General features: G+C 28.7%; 1 protein-coding gene across 2 annotated transcripts; it reads left to right on the top strand.

Moving 5' to 3' along the window:
- The first annotated feature begins 6,071 nt into the window (after positions 1-6,071).
- Positions 6,072-10,014, top strand: LOC107021600 (NAC domain-containing protein 7-like). Of its 2 annotated transcripts, none has more exons than XM_027917523.1 (4): positions 6,072-6,368; positions 7,781-7,975; positions 8,111-8,382; positions 9,113-10,014. In XM_027917523.1, exons 2-4 carry the CDS (start codon positions 7,816-7,818, stop codon positions 9,689-9,691), a joined length of 1,011 nt encoding a protein of 336 aa, XP_027773324.1. In that variant the 5' UTR covers positions 6,072-6,368; positions 7,781-7,815; the 3' UTR covers positions 9,692-10,014. The 2 variants fall into 2 exon arrangements, with proteins under 2 accessions (XP_027773324.1, XP_015077779.1); XM_015222293.2 differs by having other exon boundaries at positions 6,073-6,352.
- Positions 10,015-10,465: the final 451 nt, after the last annotated feature.

The raw sequence follows: 10,465 nt of genomic DNA, 5'->3' as shown, positions 1-10,465 counted from the left end.
CTATTTTTCTTATTCAAACCCTTTTTCTTTTACCCTAATTGTCATATAATTAAGTATAAAAGATGATAAAAATAACCCACTAATTATTTCAAGGTTATCTCCTTTAACCCCCAAGTAATTGAATTATTAACATTAATCCATTAACTTCATAATTATAAGCATGAATAGTCCAAAACGCCCCTTAAAACATTTAACAGAAATCCGACCCAGTCAGGGTTACGCAGCCTGTGACGGCCCGTCGTGCCTGCGACGGTCCGTCCTGCTGCTTCCGTCACAAAGTTCAGAGACTCAATTCATTAAAGAGTCTGTGACGGCCCGTCATATCTGCGACGGTCCGTCCTGCCATTTCGTCGCGAAGTTCAGAGAGTCGATCTCAGTACCCAAATTTCTAAATTCTAAGTGTTTTGGAACGAGACCCCCTCGACGGTCCGTCGTGCCCATGACGGTCCGTCGTGGGATCCGTCGACCCAGACAGTGATTTCCAGAAATAAACTCTGCTGCTCCAAACGACTAAACAGGTCGTTACAAAAAACCTTATTCTTTGTTTTCTTTAAGGTAGGAAATAATTTCATAATCTCTTTCTATCAATTAAAATAGAATAACTTCATGTACACTTTCAATGGATAATATGTCATGTAATAAGATCATTTTAAATTCATCATTAATTTTTATTTTTATAACAATAAAAAATAATTATAATAAAATAAGAAAAAAATTTGAGTTGAACTAGGATAAACATTTGCTTTTTTAAAAGAAAATATTATTAGTAGAAAATGCGTTAAAAAGAAAATAAATAACATATTTATTTGGAAAATGAGCTTTTTTGACTCATTAAATAACAATAAGAACATTTTTGGATCAAAGTATTGACGGGTAAGGCATTTCTGAACCAAATCATAAACTGAGGCCATTTTGTTCATTTCCATAGTTTAAGAGTATTTTTAACCCGTTCACTTTAATTATAATTGAGTAGGTGTAAAAAATGATTTTACAAAATTAATTTAATTCGACTTAACAAATAATGTCATGAATGAGTCTTTTCTCAAATGGAAATGACGTAGATGAGTCAAAATTTAAATGGATGACATAGATAAGTAAATTTTCTTAAAGTTTAATGACATATTTGAGGTTTTTCCCATATTATTATTCGGTTTTCCAGTCGATGTTCAATACCATGTTAAAATTCGATTAATTTAGATTCATATTGTGTAATAGGATTTTTTTTTTCATATTCGTGACTCATATCCAAGACCTCTAATAAGAGAGAAGCACTCTCATCCCCCATCATATCTTTGATGATTGTAAAAATGTAATCATTTTGGCCATAAAATTACACTTTTACTCTTTTAGGGGAATAATCTTCATTTTATTTAAATATAGAGTTTGATCCTAAAATTTTGAAATTCAATTTCAAATTTGAAAAATAACTTATAAACAATTGTTTAACTAACTTTTCACTTGTGAAGTTCTTCTTTTAAGTATACATTTAAGCATGACAAAATGATAATTGGCTTCGAGTGTGATTTTTTCATACTTGAATGGTTGTATTAGACTTAATTAGTACAAGTAGAGTTGTTCCAATTGGCACAACTCTTCTGTTATTGCTGAACAGTTGCTCCGTACTTGCTCGAATGTGTCTATTTCAAATTATAAAAATTACTTTATTTATAAATATAATTTAGAAAAAATCACTATAACATGATAGCGTAGTATAAATATTATTACATCAATAATAAAAATGTGTATACTTTTAAAATAATAAAATTAAATTTAACATCTGGTTGAATGTTATTATATGCGGAGCTTATGCTTTTCAATCAATTTAGGACTTACTTTATGAATCTACGCCATTTATTTACACCCTAAATGTTTTTGATATACTCCAATCTCTATCCTGAAACACACCTCCCGAAAATACCCTCGAAAACACTAGTGAACAAAACATTCCTAACTCTTGATAAATCACTTGATTAATAATAAGGAATTTCAGTTTGAATAGTAGAAGCTAACGATAAGTCCCTGTGAGTACCGCATTCCACTTTAATTATTATAATTACTTAAGCAACTATGTATCGTTGGGTGTTATTGAATATATAATATAAATCAAAATGATCATTTTTGATAGGACTGTCTAAATCAAATTTAATTAAGTACACAATTTATAATTAACAAGGAAGAAGTAAAATCACTATATCAAAATTATATCTTAAACTAATTGAGTGACTTTATGGTAAACAATAGTTGACTTTATAGTTAGAGATTTAACCACTAAATCTCATAGTTAATTCCATATTTTATCTAATAATAATTCATTATGAATATCTTGTATTTTGAAGGGACAAATCGTTGGAAAGTCTGCTCGTAATTTTGCACAAGAAATTTTTGAAAACAAATGACTTTCAAAAACTACGTTTTAAAATTAAACAATACGTGCATATTATTTTTCTTTCTATAAGGTAAATCTAGATTATTTTCTAAATTAATTACATTAGTTATGTAGAATGATTATATCAATAATTAAAAGTTAGTGTAGTTAGGTTGACTTTCCACTTTTAAGTTCTTATAATAAGAATGAACTACCATCAGTATGGCTCAGCTAAGAGGGGCTAAGTGACTTAACAATAGTCTACCATTTGACAAGGTTGCATCACTGCGCTGACGAAATCAAAATTTTAATTTTATAAATTCTAAATTTTATGATGACAATTTAAATATTAAAACTGAATTTTAAACTTAATTATATATTAAAGTTATTGAATTCGATTGAATTCATATATATATATATATATATATATATATAACACATCTAATAAGTATGCAATTATTAATAGGCAGCATATAAACGCTGTATAATTATAATGATGAGAGTCGGTGGTGGTGCTTGGAAACGTATTGCTCACGGGTAAGCTGGTTGCTCCTCTTCAATCATGTTGGGACACAACCATATATATTTACTATTTTCTCGGTCTCAATAACACATTTTAAATTTTGAGATTCAAATATATTTATTTTTTACAATAAATTTATATCTTTTCAATATTTGATTTGTCAATTATTGTGTTTTATAGTACTTTTTAAGTAGTTTACAAATGTATAAAATTTTTTTAAAAATAAAAAATAAAAATTTTATGTGTAAATTGTCAATCAAATGTAGATTCGTTAGCAAAAGAGCTAGCCGCATTTATGGAAATGTTGGAGAAGGCACATAGAATAGAACAAAGTTAGGGGGTGAAGCGGTTCCTGGCGTGAAAACTTCCAATTGAAAGTCAGATTTCGGGAGGGCCTTTCTAGTATAAGGGAAATAGGCCGAATCAGCGAAGGGGCTTAGAATACTAAAAGGTATTTGCTGCGCACCTCTATTCCTCTTCTTTCGCTTATTCATGGATACATATATAGATAGTGAGTAGGCATGGCAGGAAAGCCAGTAAGAGCACCAAGCTAATTCCCAATTACACTCCTTCAATTCTGTTTGACTCTCGAAAAACAAAAAGTATCACGTAAATTAAAACAGATGAAAGTATTATTTAGTGAAGTTTTTGTTCTTAATGATTTCTTTCTTCCTCTTTTTACTTCTTTCTTGCAAAGATTATCATCATTATAGTCTGATCAGCCTAACATTGGCATGACTCGAAGTAGCATGAGTTCATTACCTCTCCTTTAATTTTCTCAAGTAGCTAGCTTGCAAATGTACTCCTACTAAGTTGGGCGGCTTTAAAATGTTAGTGTCGTAAAGTAAAAATTAAATTGAGGTTTTAAATTTTTTAAAAATAAAATATTTGATGTATTTTCTTATGATATTTATTCTAGGTTTTTTGAGATATAATTTTTTTTTATCATTTTTCGTATAAACGATTTTTAAAAATAATTTCAGTGAATCTCTAACTTTGTTGGTCCTAAGTAACTAAAATGAAATTTGAGAAATGGGAAAGAAAAGGTAGGGACTAGGACAAATTAAAGAATATTAATTGTTGAACAATTCTTACCTCTTTAAGACAAAGGACCAAAATCCTTAAATTCCTTTGTGGACAATGTTGCATTGTGTCACCAGCATAAAATAATACTAAAAAGATTTTATAGTATATTCATTTTGGATTTCAGTTATATAAAATAGAAATGTAGAACTTTTTTTTATTCATACATTGATAGTGTAGTTTAACCAACTACAGTGAGTTAGTTATTATTTTTATTAGGTTACTGATTAAAATTCCAAGTTCTATGCATCGACAATTTGAAAAATATTAGTAATTCGTAATGCAATTTTAAGATAAATATAATATTACTAATTTATAACTTGATTTGATGAGTTAAACTATGTTACTGCAAACAAAAATTATATTGTCAATATATATATATATATATATATATATATAAATAATTTAATCCACTAATTACTGTGTATCATAGAAATTTACCTTAAGCGAAATGAATGTGTAAAGAATTAATTAAGTCACATACACTCTTCGTGTAAAAAAGTTTTACTCCGTTATATCGTATCATCTTATCTTGTTATAGCTCCTAGCAAATTATTTTTTAAAACAATTATTTATAAATATTCTTCCAATGAACCAACAGACTTTGAACTCAATTACTTTAGCTGCTATATATACTCCCTTTTTTTCTATATATATTCTCGACTTTTTTTTTATTATTCAAAATAATTTTATTATTCAAAGTACAAGATGGATATTTGAATTTTTTCATATTTGTCCTTTCATTTATTGAAGTTTTATATTCTTTGTATGCCTAATTACTTGTTCACTTTTGAATTGACACACCTGTTTATAATACAATTATTGACATAATAAGCTTACTATTTTACTACTTTTAACTATGAAGTGGATAAATTAAAAACATAAGATTTTTAAGAAGATTTACTTTTTTCAACGTAATTAATTGAAAAGGGTATACTAGGTAAAACTATTTTGTCCTTTCTTGATTTGTCAAATGGACAAATAATTTGGAACAACTAAGAATGGAAAAATAGACAAGTAATTAAGGACAGATGAAGTATTTTTTAGGAAATAAATTACACTACTAACAAAATTATATAAAAAAAAAAACAATAATAGACATTATGATTTAAATGATGTGGTTCAATGTTTTTTTAACCTGTATTAGCTCACAAATTCATTAAATATAAAATAGAGGGAGTATCATTTTAGTAGAAACCAATACCTGGGCACTAATTAAAATGCCTCAAGTTTTAAATGTGGGGCTTAGTTCTATGAAACGCCCAAGATGGGTGACAATATATGCCCACTTGGCTACTTAATTAATGTAATTTATAAGATGTGATTGGTCCGTGCCTTTACCGTTTACCCTCATTTCTTTATCATATAAATTTTTCTTTTGTAATAAGATTTACATAAAGAAATTAAAACATTTTCTCTTCATCAGTTAGTGATGTTTATAGCTAACTAAAAACAAAAACAAACTTAAAAGTAGCTACAGAATTAACTTAGAGGTCTCAATCAGTGGCGGGTGAGTGGAGGTGGCAGTTGCCTACACAATGCTTCTGTCTTTGTCTTTATTTCTATTTCAACCAATTTTGCGCCACCTTTTATCGCGCCCCCTAAAGCTTTTCCAGCAATTCTGCTCATACTATTATGTTTATGATGCTCATAAAATTAATTTTTTTTTAAAAAGAAAGAGACAATGAAAGCATACATATATATATATATGATAGATGGAATATATACTATATAAATAAAAAAAAAATTTACCCCCTCTATTTCAAAAATAATGATCTAGTTTTCTTTTATTTAGTCTGTTTTAAAAAAAATGATTCGTTTTCTTTTTTGGCAATTCTTAACTTCAACTTTTAATGTGATATGTCTAAGGAAAGAGATTTGATATATTTGACATAACTTTAATTTAGAATTATAAAATTAAAAAAAAAATATCCTTTCTTTTCTTAAACTTTATTTTAAATTGAAGTAGATCATTCTTTTTTTATCGAAACGAGTAATTAAAAGTAGAGTTGTAGCCTTATTAAGTCTAATAAACAGATCCTTCATCATTAGGGTTTATTTGTTTGGTGGTGGCGTGGCTTTATATAACCCTGTTTCTTCATCCTTCTTCCATTCTCTCTGTCCCTTTTTATCTTTTTTTCTTTCCTTCTTCAGTTTAATTACTCTGCCCCTCGGGATTTGGTCCAAAAAGATATATAGCCAAACTCACTGGAAATTCCAATTCCCGAGGATAAAATTAATGCTTTGTCTTTTGCTGTCTCTTATTATCTTTGTCTTTTTGTTGTTCACCCTTCCAAATTTCTTCTAAATTCTTTCATTTGTTCGTCACTTTGAATACCAAATATTGACTCTACTCAGATCTGCTCATTTTTGAAATTAAGGTTTGTAATTCATCTAGTAAGGTCCCTTTACCAAATTTAAATTTAATAGATGCAGTACCCATTGAGATTAATTACTACTTAATTCATGCTGTATTGTCAAAAGTATGAATTCAGATCTAATATCTATTGAAACTTTTAGTAGGTTTTACTGTATATATTTATACTTCTCTGATCAAACACAAACTCGTGGCAAGGTCTAAGTACACTTAACTCTCTCTAGACCTTAATAGAATTTCACTGGATATATTGTTACGATGTTCGTTATCATCTCTTCTAAATTCAGATGATCCTATAACCAAAAGCTTAAGTCCATTTTGGATTGTAAACGTTAATCCATCATATATATCATGATGATATTCTAGTGAAATTTGTTACCAAAGAAAGTCTCTTGTTTGATTTTATTCTAAAACGTATCTGGACTTGAAAGAAGGGGAAATTAAACTCATACATATTTTGTGTTAAACTCACACTATATGTCTTAGTTGTGTGTGTGTGTGTTTAAATGTCCTAATTATGAGCTTTTTTTTTTTGGTTTATGAGCTCATAAGTTAACTAGTAATTGTCTCCGATCCATTAATGAGCTCATAAGTTCTACTAATATATGTGTGCTCTATGAGAAAAGTGTTATGTGTTGTTCTTCAAATTATTACTACTTTGTAAGTCTTGAAATAGAAGTCACTCATTCTTGGTATTATTTTTTATTTTATTTTTTACATAACCTATTAACTTAATTAACCAAACAAATATTTAAATCGATTGAAGATCTTATTTTTTTCTTGTTTTTTTTTTCTAACAATACTATCAATCATGCTATTTCCCTTCAGGAATTTCACAACCCCTCTTTATAGTACCATTTAACAATGATTTAATTTTGTTATTCTTTTCCCTAACCGGTTTATTTAATTAACCAATAAAATAATTGAATAATATTATACGTGTGAAACGAAATGCCTATATAACGTGGTAAACAACTATTTGAAATTTAATTTCATGAAACGTGGTAAACAACTATTTGAAATTTAATTTCATGAATGGAGATAATATTGTATCATTCATTACATAAAAGTAGAAGCATCGATTAGATTATGCTTATCGTATAAGGCAAGAGTGGACTCAATTTTAATTATCAAAAAGGACTATATTAGATCCACGCACTCCTTGTGTCAAATATATTTGTTGGAGTTTAATTTTTTATATAATTTTTTCCTTTTTTATTCATCATCATTAACTTGTTGTCCTCTTCATTTGGATTGTTAATTTGCACTTGATTCTTTCTCCGTATGATCAATATTCAAGTTCAACTATAAATCGAATCATTCTTAATTCATTATAATCTCATGAAAATTACAAAGGAGTACATAATTTTATGTTAGTATAATGTTGTCAATAATATAAAACATTTTGATCTATGATTAAACGAATATGCAGGTGGTTATAGTAGTACATTTGATTGATCAAAGAAGATGAATTCCTTGTCACACGTTCCTCCAGGTTTTCGATTTCACCCAACAGATGAAGAACTTGTTGATTATTACCTTAGAAAGAAAATCACCTCTAGAAGGATTGACCTCGATGTTATTAAAGACATCGATCTCTACAAAATCGAGCCATGGGATCTTCAAGGTACTTGTTATTAATAAAAACGTTTGATGGATAAAGCTTTAACTTATATATTCTGACAGTCTACACAAGTAAAGTGGAATATTAATCTTAAGATTACTAATGAAATGGTATATACCTACATTTATTTTTGTATAGAATTATGTAGAATGGGGACAGAAGAGCAGAGTGATTGGTATTTTTTTAGCCACAAAGATAAAAAATATCCAACAGGAACAAGAACAAATAGAGCAACAGCAGCAGGATTTTGGAAGGCAACAGGAAGGGATAAGGCTATATATTCAAAGCATGATTTAATTGGGATGAGGAAGACATTGGTGTATTATAAAGGGAGGGCTCCAAATGGACAAAAATCTGACTTTATTATGCATGAATACAGACTTGAGACTGATCCAAATGGTGCTCCTCAGGCAAGTTTCACAACATTAATTATTATTTGATGCAACCAAGTCAAATATATTACGTAGTTTAATTTGACAATGAGTTTAACAAATAACAAAAGACTTTTGAAACTTGTGATTTAAAATAAGTCATAGATTGTTGTATGACTATAAATCATATTATTAAGCTAAATAAAGTAGATATGTCAAAGTTAATTATTAATAAATATGAAAATGTGTTTTTTTTTATATACTGGCTAAAAATAAAAGTAATATTGTTTATTACTTTAGTTGAGAAGAAAATATTTCCAACTAAAGAAGCCTAAGAATTGGAAACTAAATCTATCATTTTTTTTCCTATTTGGCCATAAAATATCTTAGTATATATTTCTGATGAGTATTTCAAGTAAAATAGCTGTTTCCATCGATCAATCTTTTAACTCTTTTTCAAGTGAAGTTCATGTCCACAGATAATTTGGAAGTTCCACACTATTGTTTTTTTTTTTTCAACTTTAACTGCAAATAGTAGTACATTCTTTCAACTCGATCAAATATTGTCCAATTTGGAAACAACCTCTCTACCTTTATAGGGTAGTCAGTAGTAATAGGGTCTGCAAATATTTTACCCTCTTCATCAGATTTCACCGGTATGTTATTGTTGTTATTGACCAAATATTGACATGCATTTTTATAAAATATTATCATGCTTCATTGGTACGATACAAATTCACTCATCAATATGTTTGAACAAATAATACAGGAAGAAGGATGGGTTATATGTAGAGTATTCAAGAAGAAAATAGCAGCTGGCATGAGAATGGATACAAGTGAACATGGTTCACCAATTTGGTACGATGATCAACTTTCATTCATGCAAGACATGGATTCACCTAAGCCAATACATCCTCAAATGAATTACATTAACCACTATCCCAATAGTTACCCTAATTGCAAAAAAGAATTTGATAATTTGCAATACCAAACCCCACCTCAAAATCACCAATTTCTTCAGCAACTTCCTCTTTTAGAAACAAATAAACTTGTAGCTGCACCTCCTGGTTGTAGCTCAATACCTATATTTGGCAATATTCGACCAGCATTGGTCACACAAGATCCACATGTTCATCCTACATTTGAGAACCAGCAAGTTGCAGATCAAGTGACTGATTGGCGAGTACTCCATAAATTGGTAGCTTCTCAACTTAGCCAAGAAGATGAAAATAATAACTATTCGTCTCCAAACACATTTCAGGCTAAGCGCGATGATGAGGTGAATTTGAACAAGCAAGAAAATACCTCTACAGCATCTTCAACTTCTCAAATTGATTTGTGGAAATGAAAGTGAAAATCCACCTAATAATAATATAATAAATTACTGCTCAAAAATATTATCATAGAAGGAATTAAGTACGATCGTACAGTATACCTTCTTGATTGAAAAAAAAAATATCTGAAGATATATATATAAATATATGTGTACATTATTATAAATGTATAGAAATTTGTACGACGTTATTTTCTAATTGTATTTAACTTAAGATCGACGATATATCATGATTAACTCGTAGAGATTATATTGCAGCTGGATGATGCTGCATGGAGTTGTAATTTGCAGCATTATTTGTGTAAAGCATAGGGCTATATATATTTGTTATTGTCACATATATAGCCATTTGCTTTGTTTATGTAGTAGTATAACCAGACGATATTTATTTCCACATGTTTAAATGTTAATTCAAAAAAAATAAATATTGTTAGTGAATAATGATTATTATCTGTATCTGCTCTCTTTTTCAATTTATAGGAATTAAACTATAGAAAAAGGTTGTAAAAAAAACAAAATTATAGTAAATTGTCACAGTAATTATCAATTTCGCATATTTTCAATTTGATAAATATTATGACTCTTGACACTCCACCATCAGTGTGGATGACTGGTTATAAATATTATACACTAAATAATTTTAATAACAAAAATCCTAATTTTGTCACTCTAAATATATAAAAGTTAAACTCTACTGCATGCAAGAGGCTAACTAATAAAAAAGAAAGATGTATTTGCTTCACTTTAATTAGCTGCAACTTTGTTACCAGCATAGTCCTAAAATTCTTT

This window comes from Solanum pennellii, chromosome 6 (assembly GCF_001406875.1).
Source record: "Solanum pennellii chromosome 6, SPENNV200".
In the NCBI taxonomy this organism is placed as follows: Eukaryota; Viridiplantae; Streptophyta; class Magnoliopsida; order Solanales; family Solanaceae; genus Solanum; species Solanum pennellii.
The sequence above is the reverse complement of the archived record's forward strand: the minus strand, read 5'-3'. Positions and strand labels throughout refer to the sequence as shown.

Bases quoted from the DNA above. Each gene is read 5' to 3' on its own strand.
- LOC107021600 (XM_027917523.1), top strand. From the start codon at position 7,816: ATGAATTCCTTGTCACACGTTCCTCCAGGTTTTCGATTTCACCCAACA. The intron at 7,976-8,110 runs GTACTTGTTATT...ATTTTTGTATAG, and splicing joins CGAGCCATGGGATCTTCAAG to AATTATGTAGAATGGGGACA. The intron at 8,383-9,112 runs GCAAGTTTCACA...CAAATAATACAG, and splicing joins ATCCAAATGGTGCTCCTCAG to GAAGAAGGATGGGTTATATG.